Source organism: Rosa chinensis, chromosome 7 (assembly GCF_002994745.2).
Source record: "Rosa chinensis cultivar Old Blush chromosome 7, RchiOBHm-V2, whole genome shotgun sequence".
NCBI classification, from domain to species: Eukaryota; Viridiplantae; Streptophyta; class Magnoliopsida; order Rosales; family Rosaceae; genus Rosa; species Rosa chinensis.
This window is the reverse complement of record NC_037094.1, coordinates 15,967,499-15,993,508: the sequence shown is the minus strand read 5'-3', so window position 1 is coordinate 15,993,508 and position 26,010 is coordinate 15,967,499. Positions and strand designations below refer to the sequence as shown.

General features: G+C 42.5%; 2 protein-coding genes and 1 long non-coding RNA gene across 5 annotated transcripts; 1 reads left to right on the top strand and 2 right to left on the bottom strand.

Moving 5' to 3' along the window:
- Positions 1 to 4,813: 4,813 nt before the first annotated feature.
- LOC112177484 (uncharacterized mitochondrial protein AtMg00810-like) lies at positions 4,814 to 5,443 on the top strand. Its single transcript, XM_024315773.1, has 2 exons — positions 4,814 to 4,906; positions 5,036 to 5,443. Exons 1-2 carry the CDS (start codon positions 4,814 to 4,816, stop codon positions 5,441 to 5,443), a joined length of 501 nt encoding a protein of 166 aa, XP_024171541.1.
- Positions 5,444 to 7,219: 1,776 nt separating this feature from the next.
- LOC112179631 lies at positions 7,220 to 9,475 on the bottom strand. The gene is made up of 4 exons (XR_002927839.2): positions 9,316 to 9,475; positions 9,151 to 9,231; positions 8,194 to 8,255; positions 7,220 to 8,125 (listed from the first exon to the last, which is right to left on the bottom strand). It is a non-coding gene; the product is annotated as an uncharacterized LOC112179631 (long non-coding RNA).
- A 9,375-nt stretch (positions 9,476 to 18,850) lies between these two features.
- On the bottom strand, positions 18,851 to 24,067 carry LOC112179113. 3 transcript variants are annotated; one of them, XM_040511969.1, is made up of 5 exons: positions 23,967 to 24,067; positions 23,802 to 23,882; positions 22,872 to 22,933; positions 22,772 to 22,803; positions 18,851 to 21,739 (listed from the first exon to the last, which is right to left on the bottom strand). In XM_040511969.1, the coding sequence occupies exon 5, from the start codon at positions 20,494 to 20,496 to the stop codon at positions 18,991 to 18,993; it is 1,506 nt and encodes a 501-aa protein (XP_040367903.1). In that variant the 5' UTR covers positions 20,497 to 21,739; positions 22,772 to 22,803; positions 22,872 to 22,933; positions 23,802 to 23,882; positions 23,967 to 24,067; the 3' UTR covers positions 18,851 to 18,990. The 3 variants fall into 3 exon arrangements, 1 of the variants encoding a protein (XP_040367903.1); XR_005803904.1 differs by lacking the exon at positions 18,851 to 21,739 and adding an exon at positions 22,043 to 22,690; XR_005803903.1 differs by lacking the exons at positions 18,851 to 21,739; positions 23,802 to 23,882; positions 23,967 to 24,067 and adding an exon at positions 22,043 to 22,690 and having other exon boundaries at positions 22,872 to 23,227.
- Positions 24,068 to 26,010: the final 1,943 nt, after the last annotated feature.

Sequence of the window (26,010 nt, the reverse complement as noted above, 5' to 3'; positions counted from 1 at the left end):
TTGAGGAAAGGAATCTCATATGATCTGGAGTCTTCGTTATTGAGATCTTCTGTATCATCACAAGTTAATTAAGATATTTGTATTACTATAGTTAGTCCTATAATTATGGATAGAATTAGCATCTTTGTTGTATAAAACGTTGTAAACCATTCACCGGAAAAGGGTTCGAAAGAGAGATGGGTTTTTTGTCCAGCTTTGTTTGGAATTTTCAATCTATGAAGAAGAAGACTGAGATCGAGATGGGTTTGTAAGAGAGATGGGTTTCTAGGTTTAAGAGAGGACTGAGATTTCGTTTAGGTTCGAGAGAGAGCTAAGCGTCGAGCATCAAGTATCGAGAGGAAGGCTTTCTTTTTCTTCCTTTTATTTTGGACACGATGGCAATTAAACCTAGCTAAAAATTTTCAAAGTTATTCACACAACACAAACCTTACTAACTGTCGTCTGAGTGCAGCACTAAAAATCAAATGTGAAATCATGGAGGGAAAAATGGTTATTGAATGATATGGATTAGAGTACTGTTTATGTGTTAATTACTATCTAATATTCAGTCATACAACACAGTACAAAACCATGTGTTGTATGATGATAAAAGAGTTCAAAATTGAGGCTTCTCTTACAACAGTCACCGGTTGGTACCCAATTTGATTACAATATTCACACAATGGATAACCAAATATAGTTGTTGTGTGAACTAACAACCAACAACAAAAGAAAATAAAATTCTGTTGTGTGAGATTCATAACACACAACAGAAATAAAATGATCACTGTTGTCTGAGTAATCAACAGACAAGGGAGATAATTTTACTTCAGTTATGTGTTACTTACCTCAGACAACAAATATTAAGTTATATCCGTTGTCTGCTATTAGTCTCAGACAACAAAGAATGAGTTATATCCGTTATGTGTTATGAATCTCAGACAACAAAGAATGAGTTATATCTGTTGTGTGTTATGAATCTCAGACAACGGCAAATTTCCTTTTCTGTTGTCTGACTGTGCTGCGGCATCCCCGCGCATGCCATGCCAGGCACATGTCTGCGCAGAATTCACACAACGGAAACTAGTATTCTATTGAGCAAAGTACTATCACACAATGTTGAAATCACCGTTGTCTGATGTTTCAATCACACAACACTCACTTAGACCACGGTGAGCTTGGTCATCACACAAAACAAATTCACCGTCGTCTGATGACCTTTTTGTAGTAGTGATACCCTAGCTATTCTATTTCATAATTTTTTTTTTGAAGGAATGACGAAAAGCTATATTAAATAAAACTAAAAAGTACATGGAGCGATGCAAAAGCATCAAAAGAAAAACAATAAAGCATAGCAAGATGCACAAACGCATCTATCATAAAGAAAGTTATAAAGGAAAGAAGATAAGTCGATGATCTTGTTGTGATCTAGTATAGAGTAATTAGAGTGATTGATGGAGATTCTGTTCTGAGTCTAGGAGTGATTGTAGGATCGTGTTATATGCAATTATAGCTTGCCTAGAATAGCTTACTGATGCTTTTGTATATAATAGCAGTCCTTTGTACAATTGATTCAATCAATCAAAATACTGATCAATATCAATTATTGATATGGTATCAGAGCACCGTTTCTGGTGTCTCTAGAGCCTCACAACCTTCCACCACAAACACATCAAAACACCACCAAAATAGCATTATGGTACAGACCAAAGACGAGTCATCATCCAAAGACATGGAGGAAACAGGCCTCCCTGATCCTCTCGTCTTGCATCACTCCACACACCAGGGCTCATCCTGGTTAACACACCACTTGATGGACACAACTATGGACAATGAAGCTGCCAATTCATCTCAGCCTCACTGCCAAGAACAAGCTTGGACTGATTGATGGAACTATCAAGGCACCTTCATCCACTGATGCCAAATACCCCATGTGGAAGCGCTGCAACAACATGGTATTGACTTGGATCCTACATTCCATCAACCCTGACATCACTAGCAGCGTCATATTCTCTGACATAGCCACTGCGGTTTGGAGCGACCTCAAGGACAGATTTTCCCAAGGAGACGACTCAAGAATATATCAGATTTGACAACAAATTGCCGAGTGTCGCCAAAGTCAGCAATCGGTCTCCGTATACTACACCAAACTGAAGGCCCTTTGGGATGAGTTAGCCTCTTACCTGGAACCAATTACATGTGAATGTGAAGGTACGAATAAGCTTGCCAACCGAGAAGAGAAGGAGAGAGTTATGCAATTCTTGATGGGGTTAAACGACTCCTACTCCAATGTTCGTGGTTCAATCTTGATGATGAATCCCCTTCCTGACACCCGCAAGGCTCATGGCTCGATTCTCCAACACGAGAGGCAGATGGAGGCAGCAAGCCATCATGAAAACTTACCAACTTCCCATGCAATGCAAGCTTCAAGTTCCCCAGCCACACTGAGTCCTTTCGTTCACCGTAAACCTCTCAAGTGCACATATTGCGAACAAGAGGGCCATTTGGTGGACCGTTGCTACTATATTATTGGGTTTCCAGTGGGTCACAAATGGCATGGAAAAAATGTGAAGCCCAAGAACAAGAGGCCAGCTGCTCACAATGTTGAATTGAAAAAGGTACCCACCAATGAAGGTCCAACCTTCACCACTGAGGAATACAATCAAATCATGGCCATGTTACGCAATAAGAACGGTAATGAACAACCACTTGAAAATGCAACAGGTATATTCACACCCAACTGCAATATCATAGAACATGATCCGCATTCGACATTATATTGGATTGTGGATAGTGGAGCAACAGATCATATATCATATTTATCACCCACTCACAATAAAATTAAAACATCCCATGATTTTGTTGGTTTACCAAAGGGAGGGCAAGCTACAATTGAGAATATTGGGTCTGTTAAATTATCGCAAGAATTATCTCTTGATGGAGTCCTACATGTGCCTAAGTTTCGTGTAAACTTGATATCTGTGAGCAAATTAACCCGAGCCTTGAGATGTATAATAATATTCTATCCGGATTTCTATGTTGTGCAGGACGTGGATACAAAGAGGACGATTGGCCTGGGCAAGCATTTTAATGGGCTCTACTACCTCACACTAGAACAAAACCCTCACCCAGCAAATCATGTCACCCACACCTCAGAACTTTGGCACTGACGTCTTGGGCACCCATCCTCAGCACCCATCCAATCTCTCTCTCAGATTATTCCAGAAATTATGTTTGATCCTAAACATGTTTGTGATATTTGTCCTCTAGCAAAGCAAACTCGTTTATCTTTCACTTCTAGTCCAATAAAAACAGTAGCACCTTTTGATTTAATTCATTGTGACATTTAGGGTCCACATAAAACCCACACACAATCTGGGGCTCGTTATTTCCTAGCTATTGTCGATGATTTCACTCATTTCACATGGGTACACCTTATAAGTTTTAAATCTAACACACAAACCTTGCTAAAATCCTTTTTCTCTTGGGTCAAAACACAATTTAATCAGGATATTAAAATCCTACGTGCAGACAATGGGGGTGAATTCACATCGATGCGTGCATTTTTTGATGATCATGGTACCATTTTTCAACATACTTGTGCCTACACTCCCCAGCAAAACGGGGTAGTGGAACGCAAACATCGCCATCTTTTGAATGTTGGTCGGGCCCTTCGGTTCCAAGCTAATTTACCATTAAAATTTTGGGGGGAGAGTATTCAAACCGCTTGTTATCTCATCAACCGGCTTCCTACACCCTTACTTTCTCATAAATCTCCTTATGAACTCTTGCATGGCACTTCTCCTAATTATACTCATCTTCGGGTTTTCGGGTGTTTGTGTTATGCCACAAACCTTACTCCTGAACACAAATTTGACACCCGTGCTCATCGATGTCTTTTTCTTGGGCATCCTCTTGGTCAAAAAGGTTATCGTCTCTATGATCTTGAAAGCAAGAAATTCTTTTCCTCCCGAGACGTTGTCTTTCATGAACACATTTTCTCTCTTACTACGTTGCCCCTTGAAGATCAAGAAGACTACCTTGTCCTACCAACTCTTTCTTCCGACATTTCAGCCAAGTCATCCCAACCCAATCCGTCCATCAACTCTTCACTCCCAGCCCAATCACCTCGGTCTAATCCGGCCTCCACATCGCCTATCCCATCTCTCGACCCCATCTTCTCTTCTTCATTCTTATCTCCATCCACTGATCCTCTATCGCCCGTTCTTGCCTCCTCTCCTTCACATTCATCTATGCAGCCCTCTCCAGATCCTGTACCTCCACCGCAATCCGCACCACTAAGAGCGCCCCCACCTCTCCGGTCAACCCGTGCCACCAACCCACCACCCTACCTCCGTCATTATCAGCACATCATGCTGCCCTCCTTGTCCCCGATATCGTCTCTTCCTCCACGTCCAGCACCCAATATCCTCTGCAAAGGTATGTCTCTTACTCTGGTTTGTCTCCTACTTATCGATCCTTTGTGCACAACATATCTCACTTGATCGAACCAGCAACCTATGAGCAGGCCAGCCATGATCCACAATGGGTTGAGGCAATGCATTCTGAGATTCAGGCCCTTGAAGACAACCACACCTGTCCATGCATAGTTCCTTTGGCTTTGGGTCACCACCCGATATGATGAAAATGGGTATTCAAGATTAAGTATCATGCTGATGGCACTGTCGAACGTTACAAAGCTCGACTCGTTGCCAATGGGTTCACTCAATGAGAGGGTGTTGATTACAAAGACACCTTTGCTCCGGTTGCGAAATTAATCATAGTCTGTTGTTTATTAGCCATAGCTGCTGTTCGAAATTGGCCATTGCACCAAATGGATTTGCAAAATACATTTCTCCATGGTGAACTTCTTGAGGAAGTGTATATGTTTCCCCCTCCTGGTTATCGTCGACAAGGGGAGAATTTGGTTTGTCGACTTCACAAATCTCTATATGGACTAAAACAGGCTTCTCGCAGTTGGTTCCAAAGGTTCTCTTCTGCCATTCAAGGAATTGGCTTTCAACAGTCCTGTGCCGATTACTCTCTGTTTACCTAGGTTCGTGATGATTTCATTACTGTGGTATTGCTTTATGTGGATGACATGATCATAACAGGAAATGATGAGAAGGCAATTGGTGACCTCAAGAAGTTCCTTAATAGTTGTTTTAAGATCAAAGATCTTGGACCACTCAAATATTTCCTTGGCCTAGAAGTTGCACGTTCCAAAGCTGGAATTACAATTTGTCAACGAAAGTATACGTTGGTTATATTGGAGGAAGCCGGCTTACTTGGAGTAAAACCTGCAAAAGTACCTATGGAGCCTGATTTGGTGTTAACTACAAAAGGGAGTGATGCTCTTAAGGACCCTTCACGGTACCGTCGATTGATTAGGAAATTGATCTATCTCACAATCACCTGGCCAGCCATTGCATATGTTGTGAATACACTCAGCCAATTCATGTAGGAACCCAAGCTACATCACCTTAAGACACCACACCGTCTTCTCTAATATCTCAAGGTAGTCCCAGGACAAGGCTTACTATTTTCTTCTCATAGTCCACTTCATTTGATGGGATATTGTGACGCTGATTGGGCAAGGTGCCCGATACACGCCGATCAGTAACGGGATATTGTGTATTTCTTGGCAAGTCACTTGTATCATGGTAGAGTAAGAAGCAAGTTACGGTATCTAGATCATCTGCCGAAGCTGAATATCTATCTATGGCTGCAGCTGCTTGTGAACTTACTTGGTTGAGACACTTGCTGAGAGATTTACGTGTATAACACCCTGAGCCAGCTAGACTATTTTGTGACAATCAAGCTGCCTTACACATTGCAGCAAACCCAGTTCATCATGAACGAACGAAGCACATTGAGCTAGATTGTCATTTCGTTCATGAAAGAATTCAAAGAGGGGAAGTCAAAACTGCTTATGTGCAAACTGGAAATCAAATAGCTGACTTGTTTACAAAGCCACTAAGAGCACTTGTTTTCCACACGCACCTTGGCAAGTTGGGTGTTATTGACATTCACACTCCAACTTGAGGGGGAGTGATAAAGGAAAGAAGATAAGTCGATGATTTTGTTGTGATATGGTACAGAGTAATTAGAGTGATTGATGGAGATTCTGTTATGAGTCTAGGAGTGATTGTAGGATCTTGTTGTATGCAATTATAGCTTGCCTAGAATAGCTTACTGATGCTTTTGTATATAATAGCAGTCCTTTGTACAATTGATTCAATCAATCAAAATACTGATCAATATCAATTATTGATATAAAGACAATAAAGGATAACAAGATACACATATGCATCTAGAATGAAAGGTAACCAGGTAATCGTAACTGTAACTAGTGATATGAGCACCTAGGAGAGATAATTCATTCATCGGGAGTTCGAAAGTAACCGAGGGTGTCAAAAACTCAAAAATTAGCAAATGAACTCCCAAGAACTAGAACCAATACCAGATCAATATGAGCAGTTGTCTCGGATTCAAGATCCAGATTTGAAAGCGACCCGGGTCCCAAATACGGATCCATATCCGACCCGGAGCCAAAATTAAGTCTACCCAGGCAAACTTGACAAATGCCCAGGCCCAACTTATCCTGATCTGGGCACCCAAGCCTTTGAGAACGCTAGCTTCAGCCCTTCTCTGAACACCCAAATGTCTGGGCATCCATCCAGCTCTGCGTCGCCACCCCGCCACCCGGCCACTTCAACTCTGATGAAGCCAAGCCGATACCAGAATGAGATTCCGGGAACAACCCGAAGGCCCAAACGCCAATCCTCCAATCCATAGGCCCCAAAGAGCATGACCGCAGATGTAAACAAGGCCACCGCTGGAAAGAATCTGAACACAGGATCTCCATCCACCACCGAAGCAAACCATCGGCACCCACATGTCGAAACGCCACCATCATAGAGGATCTGAAATCAGTGCCTCTATTCATGACAGACCCGGGATCCCATATCTGGTTTGGATCCACCAGACCAAGGCACCGCCCACCATCATCACTGAAGCAAGCAACGTACGGCCAAATCTTGGAGGGAATGAATTCCATCGCCAAAATGATGAGATTAGGGTGCAGCAACCCCAAGGTTGAAAATAGGAGATTCTAGAATCCAAAGGAATCGACAGCCAAGGACCTCGAGCGCCATCGTCGCAGGTGTTGAGATATAAAAAATAGCAGTTACGATCTTGGTTGCTACAAATCCATGAATTCCATTCAAAATCCCGTATGGATAAGTTTATACATATTGTTACACCCTTGACTATTTCAAACAGCAAATAGGCCATTCAAAAAAGAAGCAAAAGAGATATGTTGCTAGTCAAAGTTTACTAGCTTTGAAAAAAAAGACTTCAAACGTGAAGCAAATTCGGGATTGTTGCTGGTCAAAATACAGGATAAGTTTCTTATCCAAAATTCAAAGTGTGTTATTCAAATTTCAATGTTACAAGTCCTGCAGAAGGCAAAGTTATCTGAGGAGCAGCTATACTATTATAAAGAACAATAACATGAAGAGAGAGACACGGAGAGACACACGGGAGAGAGGAAAAAACAAAGCAGCAAGCTAGAGACTAAAGCTCTGCCAAAATATTCAAAGCAGATCCGGCCACCATTCAAGCTCTAAAGGTGACGCTCAGGTATACTACGCATCCTTGCTGTACCTGTCTTCTTTAACAAAGAAATACATCGCCCGGAATGCTTGCTGTCAACAAAAGATAGGCTGTTCATGAACAACCTTCTTTCTTTTGTTGAGTCTCTCTTAAGTTATCAAGAAATACATGGTCGTTCATGAACGGCCAACTTCATGGTGATTTTCTCCTCCGTTGAGACATATATGGTCGTTCATGAACGGCCGGAGTCTCAACGCACTCAGCTGCTGCAATTCCTAGCACAGGAACATGGAGTCGTTCATGAACGGCAAGTTCCGACGCTAAAAAAAGGAAGAAAAAGAACAGTCTGCACAAAATATCATCTTCGCTCCCTGCAAATTCAGCAATCCCCTGCTTCTGCCTTTCTTCTCCCACCACTTTCAAAACCAGAAATACAAACACTAAACTCCTACCAAGCTAAACACCAACCGTAATAAGCAAATCAATAAGAGCCTCACCCTTAATCTTTAGTTTCGATCTTCTCTGCAGCCTGCAAACAGAATGGAGTTTAGAAGAATTTAAAGTCGTAGGCTCAGAATTCAAAGGTTTTAGACTCACCGTGTCAACTAAACAAATTGATCTGCCCCTTGAATACAGAGGCAGTGGCGAAGCAACCGAGTCTGCACACCAAGTAAAAAAAAACATTTGTTAATTAATTGAACTTCTTTCTTTGTCCACGAAAGTAGTAATTTAGTTAACAAAGAAGACAAAAGAGGCAAGCTTGATTATAAAGCTGGTATGCGGTGGTGAAGCGGTGGCAGTATGTTGAGCAGCTTTTTGATGCCATGTTGTGATCAAGTCAAGATTGTAGTTTGTGCTATGCACGGTCAGATTGTCAGAAGCAAAGCTAGTGGTACAAAATTAATTATATGACTTCCTTGAGATCGTGAAGCAAATACTTGGACGAAACTTGATTGTTTCTAGAATTATGATTAACAAGAAGATAAGGAATATGGCTTGGTTGTTCAATCTGGGACTTGCAAAAAGAAATCAAATGGTGACAGGCATGATTCATTTAATCAATTAATTAATTCTTTTTTGCAAGCTAGAAGACAAAGTGTGGTGTGATTAATGGCAGCAAGGCAAAATGCAAATAGCTTCACCTTTCCAGAATCTTAATCAAGAAGGAACGTCCAAAACTTGCAGACAATGACAAAAAAGGCTTTAAATATAGGCTTTTAAAAATATACTCCAAAGCTGAGCCTTCAAATTACATAATTAATATATGTGCTGCAAGATGAGCTTCTAAGCATATATAATTAATTATTGAGTCATGGTGTGCTGTAGGTTTCTTTCATATGCAAGAGACAAAGACCAGTATATTTGGCATATATATATGGAAAAGAATGGAAGGCATGGCAGGAGTTTTCAAATATATATTGCATGATGATCAATTGCAAAAACGGTGGTCAAATGGGAAGACCAAGCTTTTTGAATGTGTGAGGCGGTGGTACATGGTCAACCAAGAAGTAAAACAGAAAGCGATCGATTATATGTGCACAGAAGTGGTCGTACCTGCAGATGGAAGAGTCACCCCAGCTTTTGCTCTTGCATGCAAATTAAATTCGATCAACCGCCGGTTACTTGCTTTTGAACCTTCAACACCCAAAAACGTTGGGAATTTTGTCAGTATTCTACAAAAGTCTAAGGAGGAGAGATGGGGAAGGATAGAACTCTTACCCAGTTTCGAGTCTCTGTAAAATCAAGAGGATCAGTTCCCTATTTGTATGAAGCCGGACATCAAGACTCCTTCTCCTGGCCGGACTAAAGTAACTGGTGCCCATCTCCAATTCAATTTCTAGCCCAAGCATACGATCACGCCTATTTTTTCTCAATCTTATCAAAGCGATTTGAACGAGGACGAGGAGCTAGTTGTTGTGTGGCCGGAAGCGTTTCTCTTAGATACACGGATTGGGCTCTTTTATTGGGCTGGAGTTTCAGACTTGTGGGAGACCACCTTGGGTTTAAAATTGGGGGTGGACATAAAAAGGATGGGTGTCCAATTGCTGAATTGCAGAAACCCATTTCCGAACAGTTTATCCCGATGTTTGGGCCCGGTTAAATTTGTTATCAACAACACAAAAGTCCATTTACACGGCCCAGTAAAATATTAAACACATCGGGGTGCCCAAATTAAATTCCAGCGTCTGCAGAAGAAATACACTTGACGGATTCAAAAAAAATATATGTACATCCGTTGACACAAAAATTCTGCCAACACTAGAAATACAAATTCGTTCGAACTACAACGGTTTGATCCCTTTACAGGGTATGTAGGCAATCTAGCGACCCACTAGATGCAACCGCAAGTCCAAACAAAATCCTTGACTCCCTGGTTCATTCAATTCGAATCCCTGACCTCATCATTCAAATTCCACCAAACACCAGGAAACGTCATAGCTTTTTCCAAACAAATCCAAAATCGAATCCCTGGTTCACTTACACCAAATTCGTCCAAACACTATTCCTATTTCCAAAAAGCAATACCCTCCAATGGGTCATTCACTCATTGGAATTCTTGAACTATGAATGGCTTGATCCCTCTCCCATGGTACGTAGGCAACCCATTCAGACATTCGGGTGCAGCCACAAAAATAAACAAACACACACATCCCTACAATTGATTTCTTCATAATAGGAATCAAAGGGTGTTTCCTTGTAATAGGGATTGTAATTAAAAGACACATTCTGTCTTGAATGGGTCGAACCCGAACTAATTAAAACTCTATTCATTTAATGAATACGAGTGAAATTATGTTGGGTGACATTTACGCTCACTGTGCGCAATTTTTGCCCAACATAATTTTTGGCACACCCAGTGGGACCCATTCTCCTTTTCATCTCCTTTATGAAGATACTAATGTAGTTTGTGTGTATGTTTCTCAGGAAACAAGACAATGGCACCACAAGTTACCGTGTTCTTCCACAGGCTCCTAACAGTTGGCGACAACACAAAAAGGACTGGTCATCATATGTCCTTTGTGATTGGTCATGCACCCATCACTCGAAGCATGACGAAGCCCAAGCTTGGAGCCAAACAGGACAACAAGGTTGTGAAGGTCGTCAAGACTCAGATCGTTAAGGCATTTTCAAAGAATGCCATCAGAAACCAGAGGAAAAGAGCCGCCAGGACTCAGAGGAAAAGAGACGCTGAGACTAAAACAATTGAGGCCATCTTGGCGGAAATTGCTCGTTTGGCACCAACTCTTGTCAGAACCACCAACGCTCCCAAGACTCCTCCAGCTACTAAGGTCCACATGCCAGTTCATTTCATGGTTGGCACCATCCCGGTCTATCTACCTAGCACTGAGAGTGTGATGGTGACCTCTACTGAGGAGAATGATGAAGACCAAGCTTCAGTGGCTCAAGAGTCCACTACCTCTTCACAAAGAGTTATCATACGGGAAGGTCAAAACATCGACCCAAAGCAAATAGCTGAAGGGGTAATCAAAGCCCTCGATGCACCATCAAGGGGTGCAGGGAGGCCAAAGGGGGCTAGAAACAAAGAATATCCGGTTTTCAAAGATGACTCTTACTCAAGGCCAGTCACTCGCAACAAGGCTCACAAAATGACGCCTAGAGATGCTTCTTCAGTGGGCACTGCATCAGAAGATGAGGGACAAACGTGGAAAGATAATCCACTCTATGAGACATCTGTAAAAGAAAGAGTCTCCCAGCTGCAAACTGACGGCTCCTCACAGGGTTCAGAAAGCAGTGAAAGCAGAGAACCCGATGGTGCACAAGTGCTGGTAGCTAACCCGCAAAGCCCTGAAGAACAAATGCAAGAGTTGCAGAGAAGGTTAGCACAACTTGAGCTTGAGGCTATTCGAAGGCAAGAGGAAGAGGCCAAGAGGCGTGCTGAAATAAAAGCAGCAGCAGCCAAAAAATTGGAAGAGAAAGAGGCTGAAGTAGCTGCATTGGTAGCACAACTAGCCTTAATGGCCAATAACAAGGAAAGGGGCAAAGAGATGTTCCAATACACAGAACGGAAGCATGAGGAACGTGGAGATTCTTCAGGCGGCTCAAACACATTCTCCCCCGCTGACATCAAGACAATGATAGCCGAGGGGATTAAGGAATTTCAGTTATCACTGAATCCGCCTGTAATTGGGTACAGGAAGCCATACCCTCTCTATTATGACGCCATACCTTTCCCCAAAGCGTATCAGAGGTCCACTTTCGATAAGTTTGATGGGATAAATGGCTCTCCTCACGAACATTTGGCCCACTTCCACTCAGCTTGCGGAGAGACTTCTCAACTGGATGCCTTTTTGGTTAGGCAATTTGTTCAGTCCCTCAAAGGGTCTGCATTCACATGGTACACCCAACTTCAGCCAGGGTCCATTACAACATGGGACGACATGCAGAGAGCATTTTTGGCACAGTTTGTCAGTTTCAAGAAAAAGGTCTCAATCATTGACTTGGCTGATGCAAGACAAAAGGTGGGGGAAAATGCCAATGACTTTATCACAAGGTGGAGAAGCTTGAACCTCCAATGCCCTGAGAAGCTGACTGAACAGTCTGCAGTTCAAATGTGCGCCAACAACTTGCTTCCGGATATTGCGACATTCGTTGGCACTGCAGAGCCTCAAACTTTTGACGCATTGGTTTCAAAGGCCAGCAATGTGGAAAGACAGATAGCACGCCAAAAGACGATGACTCCAAAAGTTCAGGCGGGGGAAAAGAAAAATGACCTCAAGAAACCTGCAGTGAAGAAGGGAGAGTCAATGGCCACCTTCGTCAAAACGGAAAAGAACAATGCGGGCAGCAGTAATCGAGGAAGGGATGAGCAACCTTGGGGGCTCACATGGAAAGAAAGAAGACAGGTCAAGTATTCATTTGATGACAATGATGTAGACTCGATCTTTGATGAGCTTCTTGCAGCAAAAGCCATAAAGCTCCCAGAACCGAAACGCCCTGCTGAAATGAACAGGACCAATGACCCCAGGTATTGCAGGTACCATCGCTTGGTCGGTGACACGCTAAAGGGCTGCTACATCCTTAAAAATTTAATTCAAGAGATGATTAACAATCAGGAAATAGAGATTGATTCGTCTCCAAACAAAACTGCATCTGCAAATGTGGTTGAGGAAGGACCAAGGCAAATTCCCTCACCAACAAAGGCTGCAACAGTCTCATTATCAGAGGGTGCTATACGCGTCGCTTTCCAGGTGGACAATGAAGTCAAGATTGTTCATGCGCACCCAGATATGCCTCGCCTTGGAAATCCAAAAATTCCGAGTCTGTACGAGCTAATGACCGCACCGAGTTTTGATATTTGGGAAGATTCAGAAGATTCAGATGGGTCAGCAGACGGGTGGAAGACACTGGCCAAAGTGTTCAAGCACCGTCCTATCAACACTGGGTCCGCCGCTCAATCCAAAGTTAAGATCAGGGGAAGGTCGTCCTTAAGAAACAAGAAAAAGAAGAAGAGAGCACCTAAGAAAGTTCAGATCCTTGATGAAGAAGAGTATGAACAACCACCAAGGGTGCCAATCACTCTACGATAATTTTTACTTGAGGAACTTCTCGAAGCTGAACAGCAAGAGGATGGTGAGGAAGTGCTTGAGTGTTGCATGGTCACCATTGAGGGCCCTAAGGGATCAGACACCGAGGCGGATGAGGAAAGCTCTGATAAATCGGAACCCGAGGTTAATAAGATCACTCTACGCTCTGGTTTGAGCATTCCAGGAGCTGACAAGCAGAAAGAAGTCAACGAACCATCTGATAGCCTGAAAAAGTTAAAGTCGAAAAACGTTCCAGAGAACACAACGGACAAGACTGGAAAAGCCTCGACGTCAAAGAACTCTAAACCGGAGCAGAATGAGGGCCGAATAAAGGAGTCATCACAGAAATACAGATATAATGTGCTGGCTCACCTGAAGCGTGTCCCGGCTACATTGAGTGTCTATGACGCATTGCAGATGTCAAGGGAGCTGAGGGAAGCACTCATTGAAGCTTTATTGAGCCCTGACATGTACAAGGAAGAGGTTGCCATAACCACACCAAAGGTTTGTGCAAGTTGTATGGAGTGCATCACATTTGGTGAAGAGGATCTCTTATTAGGGTCTGAGTACCACAATAGACCCCTTTATGTTACAGGACTTGTGGGAAACACGATGCTTAACCGGATCCTCTTAGATGGTGGTTCAGTTGTGAATCTTCTACCGCTCAAGACACTTCGCACGATAGGAATGGGTGTGAGACAATTGTCCCCATCCATGTTGACAATCCAGGGATACAACCAATCTGGGCAAAAGGCCATAGGCACTATTACACTCCAGATGGAGATTGGGGGGCTATGCTCGGACGCATTATTTCATGTGATTGATGCTCCAACATCTTTTAATGTACTATTGGGACGACCTTGGCTCCACACATATGGCGTTGTTCCTTCGACACTACATCAGTGCTTCAAGTATTTGGCAGATGGTGAGGCCAAGAAAGTATTGGCAGATGTAAACCCTTTTAAAGGTGAAGAAGTAAACTACTCTGATGCCAAATTCTACAAGCCTCCAACCTTTAGTCTGACACAGCAGCCAAAGCCTGAACAACGGTCTGAAAAACCTGAGGTTGCTAAGCCACCAAAGCCCATCCGAGTCAAAGTGATGACCCCAAAAGATGAGAAGCCTTCAAGCTCAACAGCGATACGACCTAAAGTGATCTTCAAATATTCAAAGAAAGACCAGCGAGAACCTGGACAAAAGGCTTTAACTCCAATCAGAGATACAATTGAGGCACTCATGATAAGTTATACTAAGCCTCTTCACAAGATTGATCAGTCTATCCCAGGGGGCAGCTTGGTCATTTCCACAAAATTTGGGAACAAGCAAAGCCAGAACAAGCGCATTGTCTCATTCAGAAATACAGCATATGCTCCACTAAGGGTCAAATCAAGAAGGCTCAGGAACAGGCCGGGGAACAATGCACTCAAGATCACAGTTCAACATGTGAATGGCATGCTTAAAGCAAAAGTTCCTGAAGCAGACATACTTACAGATCACGAAAGGGCTGTTTTTCAGGAAGAACAGGTGATGGAGAAGCCATCACGTGTCTCAGTCTTTCAACGCCTAGGGACGAACAATCCACCCCGCGTCCCAATCTTTCAGCGCTTGGAAACTCAAAAGCAACCCCGTGTCTCAGCTTTCCAGCGTTTGGGCAACACTTCTTCCTTACCGTCCAACGAGTCACAAGCAAGCAAGAAACGGAAGGTTAAACGACACACAAGGGTGATCTTCAAAAAGACAGTGGGTTCTAAGCTGGACAAAAACTTGGAAGAATCAGTGTCAGTGAACTGTGTTTCGTTTGAAGACGAAGATCAGGCTCCAGAATTCATTGATACCGCCCAGCCTGCTCCCCCACAAATGGAGGATGGAGGACAAGCAACCATTGATGACCTCCAAGAGATCAACCTTGGGACAGCTGAGGACCCAAAGCCTATATTTGTGAGTGCTCTGTTGACGCCAGATGAATTAAAAGGCTACAGATCTCTCCTTCAGGAATACAAAGACGTTTCACCTGGGGCTATCAAGACATGCCTGGTTTAGATCCAAAAGTGGCAGTTCACAAGTTAGCAGTCTCGGATCAGAAACGCTGGGTAAAACAAGCTCCCCGACGCTTTCGCCCAGAGCTCGCAGTTCAAGTTAAGACTGAAGTTGACAAGCTCATTGACGCTGGTTTCATCCGGGAGGTTAAATATCCCACATGGCTGGCAAGTATCGTCCCAGTGAAGAAGAAGAACGGACAGATCCGCATTTGCGTTGACTATAGAGATCTCAACGACGCATGCCCAAAAGATGAGTTCCCACTCCCAATTACAGAATTACTCGTTGATGCTACAACAGGATATGGTGCCTTGTCCTTTATGGATGGTTTCTCTGGTTATAATCAAATCAAGATGGCACCTGAAGACGAAGAGCTCACAGCATTTCGTACACCGAAAGGGGTATACTGCTACACCGTAATGCCCTTCGGTTTAAAGAATGCAGGGGCAACCTATCAAAGGGCTATGACAATCATCTTCAGCGACATGCTACACAACACAGTTGAGTGTTACGTCGACGATTTGGTGGTCAAGTCAAGAAAAAGGGAGCACCACTAAGTTGACTTGAGGAGGGTGTTTGAAAGGCTCCGGAAACATCAACTTAAAATGAACCCCTTGAAGTGTACATTCGGGGTAACATCTGGAAAGTTTCTTGGCTTCGTTGTCAGGTACCGAGGAATAGAGATTGACCCCACAAAAATCAAGGCAATCAGAGAGATGCCTCCTCCCAGAAATTTGCGAGAGCTAAGAGGGTTACAGGGCAGACTGGCTTACATAAGGAGGTTCATTTCAAACCTTTCTGGAAGATGCCAACCCTTCACAAGATTGATGAAGAAGGATGTCCCATTTGTATGGGATCAAACTTGCCAAAATGCCTTTGACAGCATCAAGGAGTACCTCCTCAAGCCTCCAGTGTTAATGGCACCTGTCAAAGGAAAAGCTTTCATCCTCTATATTGCGGCACTCGAACGATCTCTGGGGGCATTGCTTGCTCAAAACGATGACGAGGGGAAAGAAAATGCTCTGTATTATCTGAGCAGGACACTTGTGGGGGCAGAACACAACTACACCCCCATCGAAAAGGTTTGCCTAGCCTTGGTCTTTGCCGCTCAGAAATTGCAACACTACATGCTCGCTCACAACATTACTCTAATCTCCAAAGCCGATCCACTCAGGTACTTAATGTCAAAGCCCGTGCTATCCGGACGCTTAGCAAAATGGTCTTTATTCTTGTCAGAGTTCGATATCAAATACGTATCCCAAAAAGCCATCAAAGGGCAAGCACTTGCAGATTTCTTAGCAGCACACCCTGTGCCTGATTGTATGGAACTACCAGAAGACCTACCGGATGAAGAAGTTTTCTCAACAGAAACATCCTCATGGCAGCTTTATTTTGATGGGGCGGCTAGGAAAAGAGGAGCAGGAGCAGGCATCGTACTTATTACACCATCTGGGGGTTTAATCCCATACTCATTTTGTCTCATGGCTATATGTTCGAATAACGTTGCAGAATACGAAGCTTTGATCATTGGCCTTGAGATAGCACTGGAAATGGGGATTGACACTTTACAAGCCTATGGAGATTCTCAATTGATTGTCAGACAAATAAATGACGAATATGCAGTCAAAAATGAGAACCTCATCCCGTACCATCAAAGGGTCAAACATCTCATGGGGTAGTTTCAAGAAGTACATATTAGCCACATTCCCAGATCCGAGAATGACAAAGTAGATGCACTGGCTAATTTGGCAGCATCCTTGACCCTCCCAAATGAGAGAGATGTCCAAATCACAGTTGCAGAACGTCGGTTATTGCCTCCCACATTTGAACGGAATGAGGAATCCCAAGAAATACATGCAGTCTCAGTGTTCGAAGTCGAGGAGGTGCCAGATTGGCGAAAAGACATGATCGAATACTGCCGAACCAGAAAGTTGCCTAGCGATCCTAGAAAAAGGGTGTATGTGAGGCGAACAGCCCTTCGGTTCATTTATCTAAATGACACTTTGTACAGAAGGTCCTTTGATGGGATACTCCTAAGGTGTTTGTCAAAAGAAGAGGCAGCTCAAGCTCTTAGGGACACCCATGTAGGTATTTGTGGAGCTCATCAGGCTGGTCCAAAACTGGCAGCTCAACTGAAACGAATAGACTACTACTGGCTGACAATGGTACAAGATTCAGTGAATTACGCTCGAGCCTGCAAGGCATGCCAAGTACATGGGGATTTCATACATCGACCCCCATTACCTCTGCATCCTTCTGTCCTTTCATACCCCTTTGAGACCTGGGGTTTAGATGTCGTGGGTGCCATAAATCCTAAATCCTCACGACTACATCAGTACATACTAGCAGCGACTGATAACTTTTCTAAGTGGGCTGAAGCAATTCCCCTGAAGGTAGTCAAGGCAGAAGATGTTGCAAGCTTTATCCGGAACAACATCATTTACCGTTTCGGTGTACCTGTAAAAATAGTATCTGACAACGCCTCATACTTCAAGTGTAAGGCCATGGTCCAGCTGTGTGAGAAATACCATATTCAGCATGCATTCTCTGCAAGCTACAACCCTACAGCTAATGGGCAAGCCGAGGCTTTCAATAAGGTTCTTTGCAACATCTTAAAGAAGATGGTCTCAGGAAATAAAAGAGATTGGCATGAACGCCTACCTAAGGCATTATGGGCCTATAGAACTACTGTTCGTACAGCAACAGGGTGCACACCATATAAGTTGGTATACGGGTCTAAAGCAGTGTTACCACTAGAGATCCAGTTGCCATCACTGAGGATTGCTACTCAGCTTGCAAGTCTAGATGAAAATGTGAAGATCAGGCTTGCAGAACTTGAAGCTCTTGATGAAAAAAGACTGGCGGTCCAACAAAGGCTCGAGATCTACCAAGCACAGGTTGCTGGTGCCTTCAACAAAAAGGTTAAGTTCAGATCATTCAGAGTTGGAGACTTAGTCTTAACAATACGAAGGCCCATAATTGTTACAAGAAAGTCAAAGGGAAAGTTTGAGCCAAAATGGGAGGGACCCTACGTCATTACTAAAGTCTTCACCAAAGGAGCATACGAGCTTTCAAATGCAGATGGAGACTGTATCTACCCATGTGTGAACGGAAAGTTCGTCAAAAAGTTCTTCACTTAAGATGCTCGCTGGATTGACAACCTAGAAGAATAATCCAGGCCAAGATAGAGCACAGAAATACAGTCCCACTAGAACTACGACTGCTTGATCCCTCAAAAGGGGTACGTAGGCAGTCTAGTCTCAAAGCTAGATGCAGCCACCCATTTTAAACACCCATTCCTGAATCAATCAGGTGAACTACGTGTAGCTTGATCCCTTCACAGGGTATGTAGGCAACCTAGCTTTAACTAGGTGCAGCTGCAAAATTTTTAAAACAAATCATTTCCCTGATTCAAGCAGGGGGAACTACGTTTGGCTTGATCCCTTAATAGGGTACGTAGGCAGTCTGGTAACAACTGGATCCAGCCATCTTTTCCAACACATTTGCTTTCCTTTAATTAATTCAAGTTGTGGTTAAATCAACAATCACAGGTTGAATTATCAAATACTTCAGTTTTATCAAGTTGTGGTTAAAGCAAACAAAGGAAAGAAATAAATGAACAGATACTTCAGTTTTGTTCCAGGTTAAGAAAACACATTTGGAAACTACTTTAAAGCTGAAGTACATCTTATCAAAGTTCAGAATCAAGAGAAGGACGAAGTCAATCACTAGCTATGGAAAATGGAAACAAAAGTCCTACACAAAGAGCAAACGGTGGGAACAGGCTCCCAAAACCGAATCCTAAACTACCTCAAGTCTGTACTGAGGTGGTGCACACATGGAATAATGGGAACAAAGAATCGAACAGGTTCTGATACGCCTCTATTTCCAACTTATATGAAGCCGAAGCCTGCTCAATCTCAGGAAGTTTCTCCGCCATATAAACAGCTTTGTCTTCTTGAAGCTTTTGGCCTATTTCATCATGCTCTTTCAAGGAATCCTTCAGTTCCTGCAGAGTATCTTCAAGAGATTGTCTCTTAGCATTATATTCTGATCGCCTCTTCTGAACACGCTGCTCATCTGCTATGATATCAGATTCCGTGGCTTTCAAGGCTTCAAGCTCTTTGGAAGATCCCACAAGCTGAGACTCTAAACTTCCCTTGGATTTATTACACTCCTCAAGTTCAACATCCATGGTAGTTTTCTGCTCAAGGACCTTAGTAGTATCTAACGACTGGTCCGCCACCTCTAGCATCTTCTCAATAGCAGTTACAAACGCTTCAAGTTGCAGCTTTCCATCTTTTAGAGGCTTAATTGCAGGGCGAAGCATGTCAAGACTTGATCTGATGTCCAAAACATGGACTAATAGCTCCTTTGGCGTCGAAGATGAAGAAACTTTAGTGTAAATGTCTACAACCTGAGCAATGAGGTAATTCTTCTTGAAGGACGGCAGTTCTGAACCAAGCAAATTAGATATGGAGTTCTCCATATTTGACAATGGTGACAGAGCCTGGTTTGAAGAAGCTTCACTCAAACAGATGGTTGGCATAATCGTTTCATTCTCAATGACCTGATTTAGAGCTTCCGCTCTCAAAGGACTGTGAACATCCAACTCACGCTCACCATTTGAAGAAGACTTCACTGGGATAACGACAGTCTCTTCAACTACCTTTTCAAGTCTAACTCTTTTGTGCCCACCACGTTCATCTGTGGGACGAGCCCTACTGGCCTTAGAACAAGAAGCTCCATCACGAGATTTTCGAAGAGACTTTTCCACCTCTGAGATTTTAACCTCTTGTTTCAAACCAGTAGAAATTTCTCTCAAGTTCTGCACAACGAAAACACGTTGTGGCTTTTCGGGAGGGCGCTTATTCAAAGTCATGAAGGTTTTGGACACCGATAGCTCCAAGTAAGGAGTACAAGCTCTTGACCACCACCTGCAGTACCACCATGTACACTGTCCAGAACGAGAAGAGCGTGGGATAAAGAAACGAGAGGTAGTGTTCTTCCTATACATGATAGTCTGTGCTTTCAGCAGATCCTCAACACCACATTGCTGCCTTTTAGAAACATTAAAGGATAGCTTGCTAGAGGGAACACTCTGATCAAGACCAAATCGACGAGCAAACCTGTTTGGATAATAGGGCTCAAGGAAAAGACTCTCGCCAACTCGCACAGGAAGCACTGCAGAACGCATACAGATGAGGACCTCAAATAACACATCAGGCAATTTGTTGTCATCAAGCAAAAAACGGTCTTTTTCACAGGCTACAGAGATAGGGCGATGCACGACAGATTTGTTGGTCCTGAAAACCATACGAGCCTATGTGATGCTTAAACTCCTGCCTTGAACACCTGCATACCTGGCCAAACGAGGATACCCTCCTGGGAATTCTTTATCAGAACGTGATGAGTACAGATAAGGAAAATATTCTCCAAGCCAGCCAATGACGTAGTGGATAGGCAAACAAGAGTTGGAAGAGCCAGGACCAGCAGAGTGAGTAGCCATCTCACCAAGACCATGGTACACATAACCCAGAACTGTGGGCGCAAGAGATACCCTGATGCCCTGTGCCATCAAAGAGGCCATATAGAAAGTCTCAGGCCTTATCTTCTTACTGTTGGAGGGGAGAACGAACCTGCTAAGCCAGAACGCGAGGAATGCAGCCAGTCTTCCTTGCTTTGAAATCTTCAACTCAAGCTTTGGTTCTCTCAGTTTCGGAACCCCAGAATTCTTACATTCACCATAGGCTCCGTAAATTATCTCCCCACGATAAAAATGTTCGATCCACCATGGCCAGTAGACATATCTGCTCTTATAAGCAGCGCACAGATAGGTATAAATCCTCAAGAGCTCTGCAACCGTAGAATGGTATAATTCAACCTTTACCAGATCTTTATTTGGAGGAATGAATTCTTCGTATGGTTCTCCTGAAACCGGCAATCCTCCAATAACATTCAAATCATGCAAAGAGATGCTTATTTCCCCATCTGCATGGTGAAAAGTGTTTGTTAAAGGCCCTCATAGCTCACCGAATGCCCTCCACACATTACTGCAATACTCATACGGATAACGGGAAACAGCAACTGCACAGAAGATACCAGCTGTGTCTAATATCTCTTCAAATTCAGTTAGGGTGGTTTCCATCCATTCTAGAATGCCATGCTCAAATACTGCCCGACCACGAAAACAGAAGTCTTCACCCCAGTCTTTCTTACACTTCAGCATTCTATGAAGGGCTGGGTAAAAATCTTCTCCAACTGGGAGCTTGTTGTCACCATCCTCTTCATTGTTTGCCTTCATCAACGTGTGAGCATCAAATTGAGCACCGAAATAGCGAACATTCTTTATGACACCGTCTTCGGCATGAGGATCGAATCTAAGGTGACCAGAATTCAAGTTGGCAGTGGTAACCCAGGTAGGCCTACTCTCAAGGGACACCGTGAGACTGATCGAGTTCAAAGGGAACGATCTTCGGTATTCAGGACCGTAGTCAAGATCTTTCCCTTGCTTCTTTGGGGCTCTCTCGGAGCAAAGAAATCCTTGAGCATCCATTTACCTATACACAGAAATATAAATTAGTAAGTGGGAAATATCAAGCATCGCATGTGTAAAGTCTTTCCATGCACGATGCTTGGGGTGCAACTGTTGAGATATAAAAAATAGCAGTTACGATCTTGGTTGCTACAAATCCATGAATTCCATTCAAAATCCCGTATGGATAAGTTTATACATATTGTTACACCCTTGACTATTTCAAACAGCAAATAGGCCATTCAAAAAAGAAGCAAAAGAGATATGTTGCTAGTCAAAGTTTACTAGCTTTGAAAAAAAAGACTTCAAACGTGAAGCAAATTTGGGATTGTTGCTGGTCAAAATACAGGATAAGTTTCTTATCCAAAATTCAAAGTGTGTTATTCAAATTTCAAAGTTACAAGTCCTGCAGAAGGCAAAGTTATCTGAGGAGCAGCTATACTATTATAAAGAACAATAACATGAAGAGAGAGACACGGAGAGACACACGGGAGAGAGGAAAAAACAAAGCAGCAAGCTAGAGACTAAAGCTCTGCCAAAATCAAAGCAGATCCGGCCACCATTCAAGCTCCAAAGGTGACGCTCAGGTATACTACGCATCCTTGCTGTACCTGTCTTCTTTAACAAAGAAATATATCGCCCGGAATGCTTGCTGTCAACAAAAGATAGGCTGTTCATGAACAACCTTCTTTCTTTTGTTGAGTCTCTCTTAAGTTATCAAGAAATACATGGTCGTTCATGAACGGCCAACTTCATGGTGATTTTCTCCTCCGTTGAGACATATATGGTCGTTCATGAACGGCCGGAGTCTCAACGCACTCAGCTGCTGCAATTCCTAGCACAGGAACATGGAGTCGTTCATGAACGGCAAGTTCCGACGCTAAAAAAAGGAAGAAAAAGAACAGTCTGCACAAAATGCCATCTTCGCTCCCTGCAAATTCAGCAATCCCCTGCTTCTGCCTTTCTTCTCCCACCACTTTCAAAACCAGAAATACAAACACTAAACTCCTACCAAGCTAAACACCAACCGTAACAAGCAAATCAATAAGAGCCTCACCCTTAATCTTTAGTTTCGATCTTCTCTGCAGCCTGCAAACAGAATGGAGTTTAGAAGAATTTAAAGTCGTAGGCTCAGAATTCAAAGGTTTTAGACTCACCGTGTCAACTAAACAAATTGATCTGCCCCTTGAATACAGAGGCAGTGGCGAAGCAACCGAGTCTGCACACCAAGTAAAAAAAAACATTTGTTAATTAATTGAACTTCTTTCTTTGTCCACGAAAGTAGTAATTTAGTTAACAAAGAAGGCAAAAGAGGCAAGCTTGATTATAAAGCTGGTATGCGGTGGTGAAGCGGTGGCAGTATGTTGAGCAGCTTTTTGATGCCATGTTGTGATCAAGTCAAGATTGTAGTTTGTGCTATGCACGGTCAGATTGTCAGAAGCAAAGCTAGTGGTACAAAATTAATTATATGACTTCTTTGAGATCGTGAAGCAAATACTTGGACGAAACTTGATTGTTTCTAGAATTATGATTAACAAGAAGATAAGGAATATGGCTTGGTTGTTCAATCTGGGACTTGCAAAAAGAAATCAAATGGTGACAGGCATGATTCATTTAATCAATTAATTAATTCTTTTTTGCAAGCTAGAAGACAAAGTAATGCAAATAGCTTCACCTTTCCAGAATCTTAATCAAGAAGGAACGTCCAAAACTTGCAGACAATGACAAAAAAGGCTTTAAATATAGGCTTTTAAAAATATACTCCAAAGCTGAGCCTTCAAATTACATAATTAATATATGTGCTGCAAGATGAGCTTCTAAGCATATATAATTAATTATTGAGTCATGGTGTGCTGTAGGTTTCTTTCATATGCAAAAGACAAAGACCAGTATATTTGGCATATATATATGGAAAAGAATGGAAGGCATGGCAGGAGTTTTCAAATATATATTGCATGATGATCAATTGCAAAAACGGTGGTCAAATGGGAAGACCAAGCTTTTTGAATGTGTGAGGCGGTGGTACATGGTCAACCAAGAAGTAAAACAGAAAGCGATCGATTATATGTGCACAGAAGTGGTCGTACCTGCAGATGGAAGAGTCACCCCAGCTTTTTCTCTTGCATGCAAATTAAATTCGATCAACCGCCGGTTACTTGCTTTTGAACCTTCAACACCCAAAAACGTTGGGAATTTTGTCAGTATTCTACAAAAGTCTAAGGAGGAGAGATGGGGAAGGATAGAACTCTTACCCAGTTTCGAGTCTCTGTAAAATCAAGAGGATCAGTTCCCTATTTGTATGAAGCCGGACATCAAGACTCCTTCTCCTGGCCGGACTAAAGTAACTGGTGCCTGTTAGGAGCATAAAATGCGATAAATATAATGTGAAACCTTTATACTTTTCTTAGCTATTTTCTTTAAAAAGTCAGTTTTAACTTTGTTTTCTTTTTAGGTAGTTTGTGAAGTGATTCAAGAGAAATAGAAGCTTAAAGGGAGCAACGAAGCCATAGATCATGAATTACTGATGCAGAGGACCAAGTTTGATCAACTATTTGGCCAGAAATTACAAGGGAAATCCACGGAAATCGTTGTGCAAAACAGTTGCTGCAAAGCAGAAAACTGCAGTTTCAGAATCAGCTTTCTGGGAACGGTATTGAGGAGCAATTCTTGCATCATTCCATCTGTACCTATGAATAGAGGGCCATCGATCCTGGAAGAAATAATGTTATACTTTAACAAGAGCCAAAGAACTGGTCAAAAGGGTCAACGAGGCAGTAGGAAATCAATGTCGAAGTATGCTTCCCGATAAGGCAGAAACTGTCAGCTTTTCACGAAGCTTTATGGGAGATCTTTTCCGGCGATTTTCTTGGAGTTTTTCCAGAAGGTTATTGATCATTCTAGATGATATGATGTCATAGAGCACGTGGGAGTCAAGAAACATCCAGAAACTTGTCAAGAGGAAGTCGTTCCTTGTCCAAGAAGGAAGCTTCAGAGTCAGAAATCGAATCCTAGTCGAAACAGGACTGTTTGGCAGAAATCTTTTGTGGACGAATTTTGGGTGCATTTTTGGAAGGTTATTGCTGCTGCAAATATGAAGGAGAGTCCTAGAATGATTCCTCAAGATTTTGGGAAGATTATTAAGGCTTGAAAATCATTTAATTATGCACCAAGTAGAGTAATGCTTAAGTAACTAGGAGAGGCTTTCAAAGCGGAATTGGAAAAGGAAACTTGGGCTGTGTATTCTATATATATAGAGGCTCTGAACACGTTTAAAAACACCACCCTACAGCGCCATCTTCTGCCCTAAACCCTAGCACACAAAGTCTAAAAAATTCCCAAGTCTTCAAGAAGGAAAACCGTGCACATCACCATCCATCTCCATCAAGCTTCTGCCGTGACCTATCTTGAAGGATTGCCTGCATCTAAGGCTGCCTAAAAGTGAATTCGTGGCTCTCATACTCTCCCTTTTACGGTTTTTATCATCTTGTAATCTAATACTCATGTTTTTATTTGTTGAATTTAAGACGATGTGTGGCTAGTTACCTTTTGTTAGGGGCGAGGTTTGAAGCCCCAATTATGTCAAACATATGTTTGTTTAAATTTAGTTTCTTGATCTGTGGTGTGGATTGGTTGTTTATCTCTGATTGATTGAAAACTTTTACATGTGTTTGTTTTATGGTGGCCAACATAGGATTTATGCATGTAATTGGAGCTAAGTTTAGAAAATAATTCACCTAATCGTCTTGTTTTCTAATCCACAAGTATGCAAGGCTTTGAACAAAAGTTGATGTTTTAAACAACTAGAAGAGCATGCTAGGTAGGCGTTCCACACTAGACTGCAACTCTATAATCAATCGTTTCCACGAGATCTTAATGCTTCAAATATGTTGACACTATATGTGTTGTTGATAGGATAGCGTTCTATGCCTTGATTGCATGTTTGATAGGCTTAGCTATTGTGCGTTCACGTAGACTAAGTATTTAGGGAAACATTAATAAGGGACATGATCTGCTCCGACTTGTTTCTTGGTTGATTTCTGTTCACACCTTAGTAATTGAAACTAGGTTAACTTAACATTGTTCGGAAGTAATTGGTGGTGGATTTCCGAGTCTCTAACATGTTCTCCATCTTGTTTTCTCAAAACCTAAAATAAAAATCGTTTTTCTTTTATGTTATATTTTATTTTCGTTACAAACCAAAAATCCCAAAATATTGTTCTTGTTTAGGATTGCAGAGCCCTTTCTATCCCCTTCTGTTTCCTGCCATATTTTTCTATCTTTTCTAGTATCTGACGT

Bases quoted from the DNA above. Each gene is read 5' to 3' on its own strand.
- LOC112177484 (XM_024315773.1), top strand. From the start codon at position 4,814: ATGGATTTGCAAAATACATTTCTCCATGGTGAACTTCTTGAGGAAGTG. The intron at 4,907-5,035 runs GTTTGTCGACTT...CTGTTTACCTAG, and splicing joins GTCGACAAGGGGAGAATTTG to GTTCGTGATGATTTCATTAC.
- LOC112179113 (XM_040511969.1), bottom strand. From the start codon at position 20,496: ATGGTTTTCAGGACCAACAAATCTGTCGTGCATCGCCCTATCTCTGTA.